The sequence below is a fragment of the Sus scrofa genome, chromosome 13, assembly GCF_000003025.6.
Source record: "Sus scrofa isolate TJ Tabasco breed Duroc chromosome 13, Sscrofa11.1, whole genome shotgun sequence".
NCBI lineage: Eukaryota > Metazoa > Chordata > Mammalia > Artiodactyla > Suidae > Sus > Sus scrofa.
Window position 1 is genome coordinate 71,522,487 of NC_010455.5, and position 18,083 is coordinate 71,540,569.

An 18,083-nucleotide genomic window follows, 5' to 3' on the forward strand; every position below is an offset into this window, starting at 1 on the left:
TGGACTGAAATTTTTTCCCTTTTCCAAATATGAACATCCTACTTGGAACCCCAATTTGTGCTCCTCAAACTCATCCACCCCACAAAAACCGCTCCATCCTCTAAATTCAGACGGTGTCCTGTTTCACTTGTCTACCTAAAATGCTCACACTATCTTCTGTGTCGCACATCCTTGTTTTGTGAGCATCATGTAATTTTCCCACTATCACTCAGCTTTTCACACACTCAATTCCTAAATTTGGTTTTAACCTTCCTTCCTGAAAGTGAAGTCTATAATCATTTTAGCGCTCTTCTCAAAGGCAGCTGTTGGATATATGCAGGCAGGCGCGGGGGAGGTAACATGGTACACAGATGTTCCTGGTAGCACAAGGGTGGACCCATGGTGGCAAAAGGGCACCAAAATTCCATGCAAGCTAAGAACCAACAGCACCAGCAGACACCTGAACAAGTCCAGGGAACTCGGTTTTACATATAAACACAAACTTCTCGCGCCTTTTTAATACACCCAGTTTTGCAAGGACGCAATGCTGTGTGAGTCCAGGGAAGGTTATACTTGGGCTTGTCTGGAATTTTCCAAGAGTTGCTCCTCATTTCATAACATCACAGATGATAACATCTGTGGTGCTCAACCAGATGGTAAGGAATTCCTGTGTCCACTGGCATTCATTAGTCTGTCCCAGCAACTCTGCTTATCTGTCTGTCCATCTGTCCATCCATCCATCTGTCTGAATATATTTTCCTGGCCCTTATTTCAGAATGTCAGAAAAAGGGAAAGAGTGTCCACAGCATTCAATCAAATATCACCTTACCTCTCTCAAATTCAAACTTTGCCATTATAAATATTACACCTATTTATAGGCTTAAATCACATGTAAAAATTCATCATATGTATTTACATGTTGAAATATATATTTTAAAATTCCTTTCTTGCTCCTTTAAATCACAAAGGATCACCTTAACTTTTTCCAAGTATAAGTAAAGAAAGGGTATAGTATGTATCTAGCTCATGTGGGGACAGCACAGGGATGTTCCAGAATGGCCATTATAAAACAAGGGCATTGGCATGTTAGACTTGGGGGTCCTCTGCTATGGGGGCACAGAATGAGTAGCCGAGGGGCAAGGCAGGAGCTTGGCTCTGACAGTGCCTTGAGCATCTGATGTGTTGGTGGCTAAGCTTTTGCCAAATTTCAGACATTGCCCTAGGATCTGTGCTGCCTTGTGCCGTATCTACAAAGTGCTCCTATCATTATTTAGGTACTTTTTTCCTTAAATCATCTCTTTTTACTTAACTTTATTTAAAAAGGGAGTTATATCACTGTCATAAATGTAAAACCAAAATGCTTTGATGTGCTCATTAAGTGTTTTGAGTACGCATTACACTAAATGCTTACCTGTTTCAAACACACACACACACACCACTGTTCATCCAAGTGTCACCTAAAATCACCTTGAATCCTGGCAGACACGTGTTTAGAAGCACTGTTACTCCATCTCATCTTCTCAGGACCCCAAAGCCCACCAGTGTTTACTGGTGAACAAAAGGGGGATTAAAATGGAGACTGGGGGAGGGGCAGGGGAGTTGTGTAGGTCATACCACAAAGCCAGGGACCCAGGTTTGGCAGCTCCCGAGAAACCCCCTCATTGCATCGAAAAACCAAGGCAGGGGTCTGTCCCTTGGAGACTGGGGGCTGGGAGCTGCCAGGACTGGAGGAAGGGAGGGAACATCTGGCCTTTGTAGCGGACTGGGGCCAGATATATCTGGCCAATAGCCTCCAGCAGGAGGAAGACATCAGAGGCTCCCCCGGGTCGGGAGGGGAGTGCGGTGGGGGGGAGGGCACTCAGGCGGCGGCGTGCAGATGTGGCCAGCTGGAGGAAACATCCCGCCGGCACAGGGATGGGGTGTCAGGCTGTCAGGGGACAGAAGGCAGCCAAAGGCCCACCTCCCCACAGGACGGCCAGGAGCTGAGAGCAAGTTGCCCAGCTACACCAGTGGGGTGACAGGCAGCCCTGCAGGTCCCAGAGGAGAGCAGTGCCAAGGTCAGCAGCGGGTGGAGGTGGGGTCGCAGGCAGGGAGGATCCTGCAGGCCCTGTCAGTCCTGGTCTTCTCCGTCCTGGACTAGATCTGGGATCTCTCCAACTCCCCCTGGCAGGGCCAGCCTCTCTTTTTCACAAGGAAAAAACAGCCTGGTTCAACAGCAGGCAGAAAACAAGATCTAGCTGGAACCAGCCAATTTTGTTTTATTGCTGCTTCATGTGTTTTCTGGTGACTCTCTATGGCAAGGGATACTGGCTTTTCACTCCTAGTGACAATGTTTCCTATTGAAGGACATATGTATTAGTCAATGACCAGCCCGTGACCCACACTCTCTGCACGTTGGGAAAGTCCTTGTCACCCTTTCACCATAAGGGTCCCCCCACCTCAGTGGGTGAGCAGGGGTCAGCCCCCAACCACAGACTGGGAAGTGATGGGGCTGGCATTCTCCTGGGTCTATGGCTCCAAAATTAGTGCCCTCCTATCTTTCTGGAACAATCCAAGAACAAGGAACCACAATGCCCAGTGGGCACTGGCCGGGGACTGGAGGCGGGAAGGGGGCAAGGAGGCTGCTCCCCTACCCCACAGGACCCACCTGAACCAAGTGTATTCTTTCCCCCTCAGGATCTCTGCTTTGCAGCCTCAGAAACCCCCTTGAGAAGGGGCTGATGTTACAAAGGGGACTTCCTGGAAGATGCAGAAGGCTTTGGAGTAGTCAGAGCCACTTTCCAGAAAATGGCCATGCCAGCAAGTGCCGATAGCCTGGGGGTGGGGGGAGAGTGTGACACATACTTAACAGGTTACAAGGTCCTCTCTGTGACCTTGGGGCTGGAGCCTTCAAGAAAGCTGAGCTGGAAGTCAGGGGTGGGCCACAGCATGCTGCCCACCCAGCCAGGCTGCAGTGGAGCCTCGCCTGTCCCAGGCAGCTCCCTCTCCTTCCCAGAGCCAACCCTAAGGATGTCGTCCTTATGGGAAATGCTTGACAAACCACTGGGCCACATGGTCCAGTCCCAGGACCACACGTTACTATCACATTACTAGGCCCAGAATATTCCAACAATGCCTTTCACAAACTACTGAAGTGGGGGTTTGCAGTCAGTCAGTCAGAGATTACAGACGTGCTCTACTAGACTGAGCCACTCTCAGGGGACCCTTTGCGGGTCAAAAGCAGTAAAAATCCATCTGGGTCAGGCCAATACAGGCAAGCCTCCCCTGGCTTCCACCATCTATATGCTGGAGGAGGGTGGGACCTGCCAAGGCCCGGTGAAGCTGTGGGGGAACATGGGACGAGGTCAGGCTGGGCAGGTGGTGGGTCCGATACCAGATCACTGCTCTGCCCCCACCTCCTCTGGGGAGGAGCCCAGAGTTGTTGAGTCTTGCCCAAAAAAGCACACTAAGGCCCAGCCAACAGAGGGGGAATGGGAGCCAAGGTCTGCTCTCCCTTTCTCCTGCCTCTTTGAGCCATTCTGCTCTGCCCTTGCTCCATTGCCGCCACCTGTCCCCAAACACCTGTCATCTTTCTTCCTCCACCCAAGTGTTTTGTCCTGCTCAAACCCAACTCCTGGCTCCTCCAGGCTGCCTTCCCTGCCCTGCATACCCAGCACTCTCCTTGCCTGGGAGGGTCCGGCCCTGTGTCCAGCCAGCATGGCCCTGATGCGCGAGGACTCTGTCTGCTCTCCCTGCCTCCACTTAGAAAACACTGAGGGCGGGATTGTGCCCTGCCTCCTCCTCCCCCAGCTCCTCTCCTGCCTGCACAGACCCAGCCTGAGAGGTACCACAAAACAGCATCTATGCTGCCCTGCACCCTGAAGCCTCACTGTGGTCTGCCTGGGCTGGGTGCAGGGGTGAAACTGAGCCCTCCATGTGACCTCCAGGTGGCCAAATCCCATGGCCCCTCTTTGGCTGGCCAAGTGGGTGATGGCATGTTTCCATGGAGGAAGCAGGGGAACAGAGGGAGGAAGATGAGAGGGCATCAGAGATGCCCATGGGGCCTCCAGGTGGAGATGCCAAGGCAGCAGCTATGCCAGGGAGCTTGGTAGGAGACCAGATCCAAGAGGCCGGAGCTGGAGGCAACTGTGAAGCCATCAGCACTTGAAGCCACAGCACGGGCCAAGGCCTTATGGAGTGAGTGGGGACAACAAAGAGAGGTCCTTGGACATAGCCCAGGGCACAGCAGGGTTTAGGGGTCAGGAAGAAGAGTAGTAGGGAGGGTGGCCCATGGGCGGGGGTTTTGTTTATCTCAAGGTGGAAATGTTCCAGCTCATCTGTGGGACGTGGGGGTGATTCTGCAGGTTGACCCCACAGATGGAGGGGCAGTGATACAGGCAGTTAGAGACCAGTTGCTGGCCAATAGCTGCACACCCCACTCTGTTTCCCTGCAGACACGGTTCACTTCTTGGAAAATTCCAAAGCGTGTCCTCATCTGTCCCACTCTCTGAACTCTGTTCTCACTGGCTTCCTCTTCCCAACTCCCTTGCACGTGACCCGTGTGGTCACCTAACTAGGACACCAGCTGGGCTGGGCCCTTCCACACTTTCCTTCCAATCCACCCCCCCCCCCATGCCTGGCGGGGCCACCAAAGTGCTGGCCTGGAGCCAGTGGCCTGAGTGTAAACCCAGCTCTTCCATTTCCAAATTGTGGGGCTTGAGCTGGTTACTCTAGCATAATGGCGTGATGACGCTACCTGCCTCGTGGGGTGTTGAAATGTTTAAAGCCCTAGAGCACTGCCTGGCATCTGGCGAGTACTCGAAAGACAGTTATGTGAACACAGGAAGTTACTCTTGGAACCAGCTTCTAAGATTCAAGTAGCCGCGGGGATGTGTGGAGAGCAGGGATCCAGTCTACCCGAGCCAGCCTGCACAGGAAACTTTTTTTTTTGGCTGAGCTTGAAGCATGCAGAAGTGTTCGGGCCAGTGATCAACCCCACGCCACAGCAGTGACAATGCCAGATCCTTAAGTGCTAGTCTACCAGGGAACTCCTCTAGGAAACTTGTAATAAGGTCTGTCTTTCTACCTCATTTTGCTTGTTGAAGCCCTTAAATAATTTAGGGATTAAAAAGAAATTTCTCAGAGTTCTTTTGTGGTACAGCAGGGTAAGGATCTGGCATCATCTCTGTGGCAGCACAAATGTTCAATCCCCGGCCTGGCAGACTGGCTTAAGGATCCAGCATTGCCACAGCTGTAGGTCACAGCAGTAGCTCATATTCTGTCTCTGACCCGGGAACTTCCATATGCTGCAAATGCAGAAAGAAAAAAAAAAATGTTTCTCATAGTAGGAAGACCTAGATATTGTCTAGTTCGATTCTATTCCAAATTCCACCCATTAAAGTCCCTTACCTGCTTATATACCTTCTCCACTAAGAAGCTCACCACCTTTCAAGGCAGCTCATCACATTTTTGGCCAGCAGTCCTTGTAAGAAAGTTTCTCCTCAAAGTGAATTAAAATTTCCTGCTTTTGAGTCTCCCAACTCAAATCTCTGCTCCCCTTCCTCCTCATCCTGGTCAAGCACTGCCTTCTGGGGCCATATAAAGGTTATTGTCTCCACCCTAGACTCTTGGCAACCCTAAAGCCCCATGTCCTCTCCTCTTCTGGCTGTGATCTTAGCCCCTGGAGTTGAGAGGGACTGTTACCTTCCTAGTTAGACCTCAAATGATATGACCTAAGCTCTAGTCACACAGTTTTTCATTGAACAAAGAATCCCCACCGGGGGGTGTGTGTGTGTGTGTGTCTCACATTGATTGCTGCCAAGCATTTCTCTAGTCTCAGCTTGTGCACAGAGGGAGCGGGGCGGGGGTGGGGGCCCTGAATGTAGGACTTTATCAGAGATACTGGCTCATAGAACACAAAAGTTTAGGCTTAGCTCTGGCTTCGGGCAGAACCTGATCCAGCAACTCAATGTTACTAAGGACCCATTTTGACTGCTGTGATTTTTTAGGCTCACAGGTGGCTAGCACACCTCCCCACTGCATCCTAGAAGGCAGATGGACGGGGAGGCTGCCTCTGTTGCTCCTCGCGTCTCACTGGCTACCTATGTAGCCCTTGGCCAATCACAGCCAAGGGGATTGGATTATGCAGATTTGTGAGGGAAGGAGCCACATGCCCTGCGCTCCTCAGAGGTGGTGAGGGGCCTGCAGAGGGGGTGACCAGGTGAGCTGCCACCCTTGGAGAAGGGATGCCGGGCAACCTCAAAGGGCTGATGGCCTGCCCTGGCCCTTGTGTGCAACCTTGCAGATCCCCTCTTATTTAGCTCAGCAGACAGTCCTCCAGGTGTTAGGTTGCCCAACTGACAACTCTTGGGCCCACACCCACTAGGCCTCCCTGCCTCACAGTCACTCTGGGACAGCTGTGGTCTCCCTGACCCACATGCAGCCACCAGAGCTCCTGGCCAAGCTGATGGCTCCCTGCTCCTACTGCCTGCTTGAACAGGACCAACTTGTGGGAAGTGGGGAGGGCCTTGGAGTCTGTGGGCCCCAGTGACCCTCCTGCAAGACAGGGCCCAAGTCTCACTGCCAGTTCCTTTGGGCAGCACTGGGGTTGGAACCAAGGACCCCTGCCTGGCCCTTCTGGACACAGGCTCCTCGGAAGATTTTGCCTTTAGTCTCATTGGCTGAAATTGAGTTACAAGCCTGCAAAGCCAGCTGCAAAGGAGCTGCAAAGGAGGCTGGGAACCATCCATCATGGAAGGCTGACTGCTGTGCTGGCCACTGGGTAGGGAGCCAGCATCAGCCCCAGGGTCTTCTGCAGGCAGGTCACAGACAGATTGCCTGTGCAGAGTAGGGAGTGAAGGAGGGCCAGCCCACGCCCTCCTGCAGAGGTTTGACTGAGCACCCTCCCTCTTAACACCCTGTCTTTCTCTACCCACAGGTCAGAGGGCACACAGCTCCCAACCTCAGCACCAGCCAGCCCAGAGCCAGAATCCAGGAGTAGTGAACCTGAGGATGGAGGGACCAGAGGCCCAGAACTCCCACCAGAGGGAGCCTGGGGGTCAGATGGCAGCTCTGGAAGCAGAGCCCTGGACCAAGGTCTGTCCCCGCCACCCAGCCCCACTCCCAGGTTCCTGTCTGCACTCACGCTGCCATCTGGTCTCCAGAAAGAACCCCATCCCCTCCCTGCTGAGGCTGGACTTCCCAAGCCGACAGGGGCCCCTTCCTCAGGCCTGAAAGCAGATACCCAGTAGGGGAGGAATGTTTTGGCTCCATGTGGGGCAAATCTGTGTCCTGTCAATCCCATGCAGGGACAGGTTGGGCACCCAGGGAGCTGGGGTGAAGTAAGCTCCCCATCATCGGGGGTGTGCAAGCGGGGCTGGTTGGTCACCCCTCAAGAAGACCACAAAGAGGCCCATCCTCTTAAGAAGCGGGGTCTGGCGGGTGTGAAGCATCAGGAGGAAAGGGGAGAAAAGCCATCTGGGCCATGGCCCAGGGCTCTCCCAGCTCAGCTACAGGCCACATCCCTCCCACCTGATTTCATTTTTTTTTTTTTTTCGGCTGTGCTTGTGGCACGTGGACGTTCCCAGGACAGGGACTGAACCCACACCACAACAGTGACAAAGCCGTATCCTTAACCTCTAGGACATTAGGGAACTCCTTTTTTTCCCCACCTGATTTCAGAGCCCCAGCCCTGCCCCTGTCTCAGGCACCAGGATGACTTGAGGATAATGACACAACATCCACACACACCCCCACGTGCATAAAGCTCCTGCCCCTGGAGAGGGCTGCCTGCTTCCCCTCCCTTTGTCCTGCATCCCCACAGCCCGTGCTTCTCCAGCAGTGGACGAGCAGCTGTTCCGCTCGGTGGAGGGCCAGGCTGCCTCTGACGAGGAGGACAACGACAAGAAGTGGTGGGAGGAGCAGCAGCCAGCAGCCGAGATCCAGACCCTGCTGGCTCGCCTTTCCAGCAGCGGGAGTGGGTATGTGAGCCCAGGGTGGAGGGTCCAGGACCACTGCTGTGGGCTGGGGGCTCTCACAGTTGTCCTGGAAGCCCAGGGCAGCCCCTCATACAGTGACCTTGAACATAGAGACTGACTCCCTGATTCAAGTCCAGGCTTGGTCACCTCCCTGCCCTCCAACATTGTCCCTTCATTTTCTGGGGGAGGCAATGAGAGCCCCCTAGCATATATGAGGGTGAAGTGAGAAAATAGAAAGCACCCTGCAGGGTGATTTAATTCCCACTGATTCTCACCCCCTTGGCCATTGTCTCTGGACTTGCCCCTCTAGTGTGATGCCTGGACATGTCAGACCCTTTCCTGACCCACAGCTCCCAAGGGAGAGCCAGGACAGACCCAACACCCAGGGCACCTCAATCAAGTCACCTGGCTTGTGAGCCTCAGTTTTCTCATCTCTAAGATACAACAGTCAGTCATCTTTGGCAGAGATTTTGTGCGAATTCACCATCAAAGATATATAATGCTCCCCAGGTGCCCCATCACAGCAAGTACTCCACTGGCGTGACCTTGACTTTTACATTATTTTGTAAAGTCTGTTATCACCAACCCTTTGAGTCCACAAGCATAACTTAAGCACCTACTATGCATCAGGCAAATTTAGAGGCACCTGGAAAACAGCAATAACCAAGGCAGAGGTCCTCTGCCCCGGTGCCTCTATTCTAGTGAGTGGTGACAAGTGTGAGGAAGAGAGAGGAGCAGGGAGGGCCTCTGAGAAGTTGCTGTTTGAGCAGAGACCTGACAGAAATGAGGAAGAGCATTCCAGGCAGATGGAACAGCAAGTGCAAAGGCCCTGAGGCATGGGGGCGGGGCAGTGAGAAGCCTGCTCTGGCTGCAATAGAATGAGTGAAGGTGGGAGGGAGGGAGGCCAGGGAGGTCACAGGGGCAGACTGGGTGAAGCCTTGGGCTCTGGTTCTGATGAGATGGAGACCTCAGGAAAGGGTAAGCAGAAGGTACTATGGCCCCACTTAGCTTTTGGAGAGACCACTCAGTGCCAACACCCACTCTCCCCTCGGGGGCCAACTTTGGAAAGCAGCCCCCACAGTCTCAGTGCTCTCCATCCCCACAGCTGTGATGACCAGACGGCCAAGAAACTCCTAACTTACTGCAGCCACTTCAGCAGTGCCGACCATGCCCGTGCCCTGGGGGAGCTGGAAGCCCGTGTCGCCATGCTGGTGGAGCAGTTGGGGACCCAAGGCTGCAGTGGGAAGACCCTAGGAACACCTGGGGAGGAGGTCAGCTGAGCCCCAGAGGCCAAGCATTAGACCAATGCTAGAACTTCTCACAGGTGGAAGGACTCAGATCTCAGCCAAATCCTGGGCCCCAATCACAGATGGGTAAACCAGGACTCAGAGGGAAGATATAGATTTAATGAAGAATATTTTGGTTGCAAGTTAAAGATCCATCTCAGATTAGCTTGAGTGCAAAACAGAGATCTATTAGAATTTGGAGCTGTGCGAACAGTTTCAGAAGAACAGCAAAGAAGATGAGCTTCAGGCATAGTTGGATCCAGGGACTCAGATTAGATGTCTCCATTTGTCTGTTCTTTTGTTTCCCCTACTTCAGAAGGGCCTGCTCCAGTGGTAGGGGAATGGAAGGCGGGGCTACAGCCAGCTCTAGGCTCCCATCAGCCCACTTAAAAAACCCCAGGGGGAAAATAATAGCCCAGTGCAGTAAATGGCAAGGAAGAACTCCAGTGGTCTAGCCTCAGTCATGTGCCCATCCCTAGGCCAATCCCTGTGGTAGGCAGTCAGGGTCCCTTGACTGACACCTCCATCAGAGTCAGATGAAATGGAGGAGGGACACTTCCCCCAGCAAAGTTAGCGAGTTGGTTGTGGGGGAGGAGGGTGGGGCCAGGCAACACCAATGGAGGTGTTTCCACTTTAGTAGGTCCATGTTACACAGTGATCAAACTGAAACGCTATGAAAAGTTATCATTTCCCTAAGCCCCAGCACAATGCAATTTTGCAAACTGGTTTTGATAAAGAGTTTTATATGTATATACCTGAAATTTTAAATCCATATTGGGTTTTTTTGCTGGGGGGGGGTGGTCGGTTCGTTTGTTTTTTACATATCTGTGGCCTGATACAGTTCCAAAGGGCACAGTGACCACTCTTTCTAATTAAATCCCAAACAGGGGTCTGGGGAGCTCCGTTCCTGGGACTCCCTGACTGTGTGGCCAAGCCCACAGGCATTGCGCCTGCTCTCTCCCACCCAAAGCCCAGAGTGGACCGAGTGCCCCAGGGCACCACACCTTCACTTGCTTCTCTTTCCCTCCCAGCCCTGCTTAAAAAATCTGGTGGCCCTGTGACATTTTGTGACTTCCTAGTGTCTGCCCTCTGGTGTTTCGGTGGGTTCAGCAGTGTCAGTGCCTCTGGCCAGGGTGGAGCAGAAGGCCCCTCTCCCAGGGCTCTGTCTTGAGGAAGGTGGGAAGGTTGGCAAGTGTTCTCAGCTGTGGCTCCTGGACAAGAGGCTGGAGGTGGTTCTGCTGCCTCACACTCCACTGCTGCCTTAGCCTGAGGTTCTACAGCTGCCAGGCCACCCTGGGGACAAGCCACTAGCCTGCCAGTGAATTCCCTTCCTGTTTAAACTAGTCAGATTGGTTCCATTGCTTGCAACCAAATAAATTAAAAAGCAAAAGCAGATGCTTAGAGAAGGGAAGATGGAGTCCTTCCACCAGAAAGGAAATATTACATCAGCCCGACGCTCTTGTGGCCTTAGGCCAGGCGGCCAGCTTCTCTGGGCCTCGGTGCCAGCTCTGGGGAGGTGGGGAGGGGTTCCTATGTCCTCAGCCCCTTGGTAGGCTCAGAGGACCAGGTGAGATGACCTCTGTGAAAGGGTCAAGGCAGGCCATGGGCCTGCCTGGGGGTGATACTGGGAGTACAGGGCAGAGGGCGGCAGGGCAGACACTGAGCCCCCACTGGTCACTGCAGGCAGAGCTGCAACAGAAGGTGGACGAGAATGAGCACCTGAGGCTGGAGCTGCAGATGGTGGAGGCAGAGAGAGTGCGGCTGTCTCTGCTGGAGGAGAAGCTGGTGGACGTGCTACAGCTCCTGCAGAGGCTCCGGGACCTGGTAAGCTCTTGGGAGCTGGCATAGCCAGGGGAGGGGAGGAGCTCAGGAGGGGGCCTGGCCTGTGTTGGGCACCAGCTCTGAGCTTTCCCCATGTGGGCAGGAGTTACCTCTACTTCCAGATGCAGGAAGGAGCTTAGGGAAGCTAATCAAAAGCAAGGGGAGGGGCTCTGATTCATTTTATGAAGCTGATATAACTTTGCTCTCAAAACCAGAGGATGATACATACACGGAAGGAAAGTCATAAGCTTTTGTCACATTTTAATATGGATGTAAAAATATTAAATAGCGCATTAGCAAACCAAATATGGCAGTGTTTAAAGAAATGCAGTGTGACTGGAGTTCCCGTTGTGGCGCAGTGGTTAACGAATCTGACTAGGAACCATGAGGTTGCGGGTTCCATCCCTGGCCTCGCTCAATGGGTTAAGGATCCGGCGTTGCCATGAGCTGTGGTGTAGGTTGCAGACGCAGCTCAGATCCCGCGTTGCTGTGGCTCTGACGTAGGCCGGCAGCTATAGCTCCGATTAGATCCCTAGCCTGGGAACCTCCATATGCCGCGGGAGCGGCCCAAGAAATAGCAAAAAACAAAAGACAAAAAAAAAAAAAAAAAAGAAATGCAGTGTGACTAAGTTGGATTTATCCCAGAAACTCAAAGATGATTCAAGATCAAACATCTATCAACAGACATCTATTATCAAACATCTATTATCTCAATAGATTAAAAGTCAACAACAGTGTCCTTTTATGATAAAACCTGTCCACAAATTAAGAACAGTAGGGAATCTTCCTTAATCAGATAAGGAGTCTCAGCCAACTGCCTCTCACAAAACTCACACTTATTGGTGAAATGTTATAAGGAATCCTTCTAAAAACCAGAATCAAGGCAGGCATGCCTGTTATCACTGCTTGTGCCATGTCGAGGTTCTAGCTAATGCAGCAAGACAAGAAAAATAACAGGTGTGAGGACCAGAAAGGAAGAAACAAAGCAATCGGTAATTGTGTATCCCATTTATCCACATAGGATTGCCACGGAGACTCTAGAAGCAAATCATGATTCCTTGGCAAGTTGCCCAATGGTTTGTTTTTTTTTTTTTTTCAGAACACAGAAGTCGTTGTGTTCCTAAACCACAGCAGCAAAGCATTTAAGATTTTTTCTTAAGTCACTAACTTAACCAGGACTGCACAGCCACTCTGAGATGAAAATAGGATTTTGACTCAGATCTTCAGGGTTTGAAGAGGGCTTTGGCTTTTATTTCAGGCTGCCCAGAACACAGGGCTACCAAGGCCCTTCCCAAGGTGATGTGGTCAGGGAGAGTGGCTGAGTGGGAGTCCCACACCTTTGGGCCGTGGTTTCAGCACAGCTCTGGGCCAGGCAGCCTGGAGGCAAATGCTGGTTCTTCTACCTCCTAGCGTGGCTTTGGGTAGATTTCTCATTCTTTCCAAAGCATTGCTTTTTTTACTGGTTAAAATGAAATAGAAAATGTTGCACAGGAGTTCCCATTGTGGCACAGTGGAAACGAATCCAACTAGGAACCATGAGGTTTCGGGTTCGATCCCTGGCCTTCCTCAGTGGGTTAAGGATCCGGTGTTGCTGTGAGCTGTGGTGTGGGTCACAGACACAGTTAGGATCTGGCATTGCTACGGCTGTGGCGTAGGCCAGCAGCTGTAGCTCTGATTAGACCCCTAGTCTGGGAACCTCCATATGCAATGAGTGAGGCCCTAAAAAGCAAAAAAACAAAAAGAGAGAAAAAGAAAATGTTGCATGGATCATATCATTAACAGGAAAAAAAAAAAGGCATTTTTAAATGAAAATACTCATGGCAGGTGAGGTTGAGAAGAAGCTACGCCCATGAGATGCTGCCGCTTCAGGAGTATGTGGCACAATCTTTTAGGAAAGTAATTGGGTAATAAAGGTCCATGTCTGGGATCCAGAAACCCTACTTACATAAATGTATCTTAATGGTTCAAGAGAGGAAATAAACTTAGATGCACACCGAAAAGGAAAGAAAGAAAGAAAAGAAAATGTTGCGTGGATTATAAGAGCTAATGCGTCAATATGCTCTTATTCACAGTCATTTCCCAAGTGCCTACCTAAGCGCATAGATGGTAACCTCTAAGTACATGATCTTTGGTGAAATGGTCCTGCACTGCTCCACCACCCACCTTGAGTCTGAACCAGGCAGCCAACCTCAGGGTGGGGGCCAGGAAGGGACCATGGGCCGGGGGCACTCCATCTGCCCCCAGGGAGCCACACAGAAACCTGTGGGGGCCATCATGTCCCTCCTGCTGCCTGAGGGCACAGCATCCAACAGATGTTGGATATTGACTCCTTGTTGCAAATTTTTTTTTTTTTTTTTTTTTTTTGCTTTTTAGGGCCGCACCTGCAGCATATGGAAGTTCCCAGCCTAGGGGGTGAGTTAGAGCTGCAGCTGCTAGCATGAACCACAGCAACTCGAGATCCAAGCCACGTCTGCAACCTACACTACAGCTCACAGCAATGCCAGATCCTTAACCCACTGAGCAAGGCCAGGGGTCAAACGTATATCCTTGGGGATACTAGTTGGGCTCCTTACCACTGAGCCACAACAGGAACTCCCACCATTTCTTTTAAAGAACATATCGAAAAGAGCCCTGGGGAAGATTTTGCTGAGCACGCTGGATGCTTGCAGGGACCCCGCACACGGTAGGTGAGCCCACCACCCATCTTCCAGAGCCTAAGTGGCTGCTAGAGGGCATCCTGACCTTGTACCTTTGTCCTAAATGTCTTGTCTGTAAAATGCTGCCTCATTCCTGCCCTGCCCACCTGCAAAGGTTAGTCAGTAACAGGCTTCAGAAATCTGAAGGTGCCTGGCGGTTCCCTGCTGACAACTCAGACTTGCTGACAGACCCTGGGCTTACCTTGGAGGCAGTGCTGTTGTCAAACTCACTCCACAGATGGGGGTCGAGGCACAGAGAGGCCCACTGCTGGCCAAACTCAAAGCTTCAACTTTCTCCCTTAAGCACTAAGCAACATGGCCTCATTGTTTCAGGCAGCAGAATTTCAGCAGTGCCAGCCTGTGCCCAGTGAAATCAAGAGGACCAAGGCTGGCTCCTGCCTCAAAGGGCCTCACAGGCTGACAGGGAGACTGTCAGGTGATGAGCCTGTGCTCACTAGCCTCACAGGCACTACCGGGCAGGGCTCAGGTATGTCCAGGGCACTCAATGGTCCCCACCATGTAGGAGGAGGTCAGAAATTGTGCATAGAAGCCCCCTTCCCTGGGGTCTTCAGTGGGAAAGGAGTGAAGGGGAACTAGCTAGACAGTGCTGGGGAGGGCTCAGGGAGGAGGGAGGGTGGCTGTGGGCCAGAGAAAGCAGACTGACCCACCCTCCCTGCCTGTTCTTTATTTCCAGAGGGAACATCTGGGCCCTGGCCATCCTGGATGCCTTGCACCAAGCTCTGGCTGGCTGTGAGCTCTTGCAGAAAGAACCATCGGTGCCAGCCTCTGCAGGTCCTGCACTCACCAACTCCCTTCTCATTTCCTGCTGAGGTCGCTGGCCCAGCCTGTGGACACCCTGGTCAGCCTGGCCACCATCAGACCAGCCTCTAGGATCATATTCTCAGAACCCTGGAGGCACTAGCTCCTTCTAAGACTGGCCCAAGCTCAGAACCCAGTAGCCATCCCTTCTTGGGCTTCTCCCAGAGTCCCTTGCAACTCTTGCATTCCTGCTGCCAGGGTCCCTGTTGCCGTGTGGTTGCTGGATCAGCCCAGACCTGCTGCTGCATCCCCAGCCCTCAGAGCAGAAGTGCCCACTTTCCTGCCTGGCCCAGCCCAGCATCCCTTCCCTGGGTTCTCAGGATCTGTCCCAGAACTGTCCCCTTCTTCCCCACAGCATGACTGCTTTAGGGACTAGGGAAACTACCCACAGCCCTGGAAGTACTGAAGGCCATGCAGGACTGGGGGAACTCCAAGGGGGTAGTGAGTGATCACAGCAGGCTTCCTGGTGGAGCTGACCTCAACCTAGCTTTAGAACAGGGGTTGGATTTAGATGGGCAGAGAGGAGGGAAGGATAATGTGAGGTAAGAGCAAGGGCAAAGTGTGGTGCTAGAAAAGGCCCCCACTAATACAGAACCCAGAGCCCCCTTTCCTGAACACATAGTGGGTACCAGGTCTCATGGGGTCACAGGAAGGAGCAAGACAAGTTTCCCTGTCTCACCTTCCTTAAAATCTTGCAGGAAAGAAAGATACGTTGGCAGACAGTGCAGTGTGGGTAAACTCAGGGCTAAGCTAAGGTAGAAGAAAGGGTTACAAGAGGGCAGCTAGAGGGATCTGTCTGAACCAGGGAGGGTGAGGCACTGTAGACACAGCAGGGCAAAGGCAGGCGCCTGGTGGGAAGAAGGGCAGGTTGTGGGGGCCTTGATGGCCGATGGAACCTAGGACTGATCCCCAGGCAATGGGGCCATGGGAGGGTTCTGACCTGTGCATGGAGGGTGGATGGGAGGGAAGGAAACTGTGGGAGCAAGGGGTTGCCAGAGCCTGGAGCCAGAGCCATGGGGACACAGAAGGGGGACTGTGGGGGATGGAGACGGGAGAAACCCAGGACCAGCAGGAGCCAAAGGGCAGGCTCAAGGACAATGGCTGACCTCGTATCCAGCCAAAGGAATCTACATGTGTTAAGATCCATGGAACTGGATGTTACTCTCCAAAAGTCAACTTCACTGGATGCTAACAAACAAACCAAAGGGGCCAGAAGAGACACTGCTGAAGTATCCATTCTAGTCACCTATATTCTGCAGACAGCAGGCAGAGAGGATCCCTGTAGATTCCAACTACACTAAGCTTCAGCCTCAGGAGCTTCCTAATAAAAATCTCTTACAATTGCCTGACAATCAAAGGTTCATCATTGCCTGTACACCTCTCACTGTAGGCAAGTTTAGGAGGTGGACTAGGACACAGAGGTGCCCAGAGAGGCTGGGTGAGCTACCTAGCATCACACAGCAAATTAGCATCCAAGCCTGGACCGAGGCCCATTTTCTGAACCCACATCATGCACTTCCCACCACTGCCAGCTGTCTCTGACTAGGAAAGGCCAGGATTGCCAAGGGCTTGGGGTCTGGATTAGTTATGATACAGGCTAAACCATCTTGATAAAAGAGATCCCAAAATACTCTGGGCTACACAGGATAGAATTTCATTTCTCTCTTGTAACAGTTCACAGGTGAGTGGTTCTGGCTGGCATAGCAGCTCTATTCCATGTGGTCACACAGGAACTTGTTCCAAACAAAGGAACAAGATAAAACCCCAGAAGATCTAAGTGAATTGGATATAGACAACCTACTAGATAAAGAGTTCAAGGTAATGGGTCATAAAGATAAAAAATTCAGGAAGAATATATGAAAGAGTAAGAAGTTACAAGTTTTTTTTCACAGAGTTCAAAAATATAAAGAACAAAACAGAGATGAGGAATACAATAACTGAAAGGAAAAAATACACTAGAAGGAATCAACAGTAAATAAATGATAGAGGAACAGATCAGTGAATTGTAAGATAGAGTAGTGGAAATCACTGAAGCTGAAAAGAAAAAAGAATAGAAATTAGGACAGTTTAAGATATCTCTAGAATAACAACAGCCATACTAACATTAGCATTATAGGGGTCCTAGAAGGAGAAGAGAGAGAAAAAGGGGCAGAGAGCTTATTTGAAGTCATAATAGCTGAAAACTTCCTTAACCTGGCAAAGGAAACAGATATCCAGGTTCAGGAAGCACAGAGACTCTCAACAGTATCAACCCAAATAGGACCGTACTGAGACACGATTAAAATGGCAAAAATTAAAGCTAAAGAAAGAATATTAGAAGCACCAAGAGAAAAACAACAAGTTAAATATGAGCAACTCCTATAAGGATATCAGCTACTTTTCAGCAGAAAATCTGCAGGCCAGAAGGGAGTAGCATGATATATTTAAAATAAAGAGGGAATTCCCATCATGGCTCAGTGGAAATGAATCTGCCTAATATCCATGAGGACATGGTTTGATCCCTGGCCTTCCTCAGAGGGTTAAGGATTCAGTTGGTGCAGGCCATAGACATGGCTTAGATCTAGAGTTCCTGTGGTTGTGGTGTAGGCCAGTGGCTACAGCTCTGATTTGACCACTAGCCTGGGAATCTCCAAATGCCATGGGTGTGGCTCAAAAAAATAAAATAAAATAAAATGAGGAGTTCCCATCATGGCTCAGTGATTAACGAACCTGACTGGTATCCATGGGGATGTGGGTTTGATCCCTGGCCTCACTCAGCGTGTTTGGAATCCAGTATTGCCATGGGCTGTGATGTAGGTCACAGATGTGGCTCAGATATGGCATTGCTGTGGTGTAGGCCAGTGGCTAGAGCTCTGATTCAACCCCTGGCCGGGAGCTTCCATGTGCCATGGGTGCAGCCCTAAAAAGACAAAAAACAAACAAAAAAATGAAAAAGGGAAAACAAGACTCCTCTATCTGCCAAGGCTTGCATTCAGATTTGATGAAGAGATGAAAAGTTTTACAGATAAGCTTAAGCTAAAAGAATCTGTACCACAAAACCAGCTTTATGGAAGTTCCTGTTGTGGCTCAGCAGCAATGAACACAACTAGTATCCAGGATGAGGATGTGGGTTCAATCCCTGGCTTTGCTCAGTGGGTTAAGGATCTGGCATTGCTGTGAGCTGTGGTGTAGGTCACAGACTTGACTCAGATCCCAAGTTGCTGTGGCTGTGGCATAGGCCAGCAGCTGCAGCTCCAATTTGAGCCCTAGCCTGGGAACTTCCATATGTTGCAGGTGCTGCCCTAAAAAGAAAAAGAAAAAAAGAAAAAACAGTTTTACAAGAAATGTTAAAGGTACTTCTCTAAGCAAATAAGAGACCACAACTAGAAACATGAAAATTAAAAAGGAAAAAGTTCATTGGTAAAGCAATATACACTAAAGGTAGTAAATCAACCACATACAAAGCTAGCAGAAAGGTTAAAAGACAAAAGTAGTATAATCTATATCTGTCATAAGCAATTAAGTGATACACAAAAAGATGTAAATTG

At 51.0% G+C, this 18,083-nt stretch overlaps 1 protein-coding gene across 9 annotated transcripts in view; it reads left to right on the forward strand.

Moving 5' to 3' along the window:
* The window catches only part of EFCC1 (EF-hand and coiled-coil domain containing 1), a 33,563-nt gene extending 17,655 nt beyond the window's left edge, over window positions 1-15,908 (forward strand). The window contains exons 3-8 of one of the 9 annotated variants that reach the window (XM_021069408.1): window positions 6,896-7,053; window positions 7,799-7,937; window positions 9,040-9,205; window positions 10,904-11,044; window positions 14,071-14,224; window positions 14,432-15,908. In XM_021069408.1, coding sequence (XP_020925067.1) covers window positions 6,896-7,053; window positions 7,799-7,937; window positions 9,040-9,205; window positions 10,904-11,044; window positions 14,071-14,224; window positions 14,432-14,628 — 955 coding nt within the window. In that variant the 3' untranslated portion in view covers window positions 14,629-15,908. Of the gene's footprint in view, window positions 1-6,895; window positions 7,054-7,780; window positions 7,938-9,039; window positions 9,206-10,903; window positions 11,045-13,654; window positions 13,729-14,070; window positions 14,225-14,431 lie in introns of those variants that run through there. The other 8 variants (XM_013990117.2, XM_021069413.1, XM_021069407.1 and 5 more) reach the window with 8 other exon arrangements.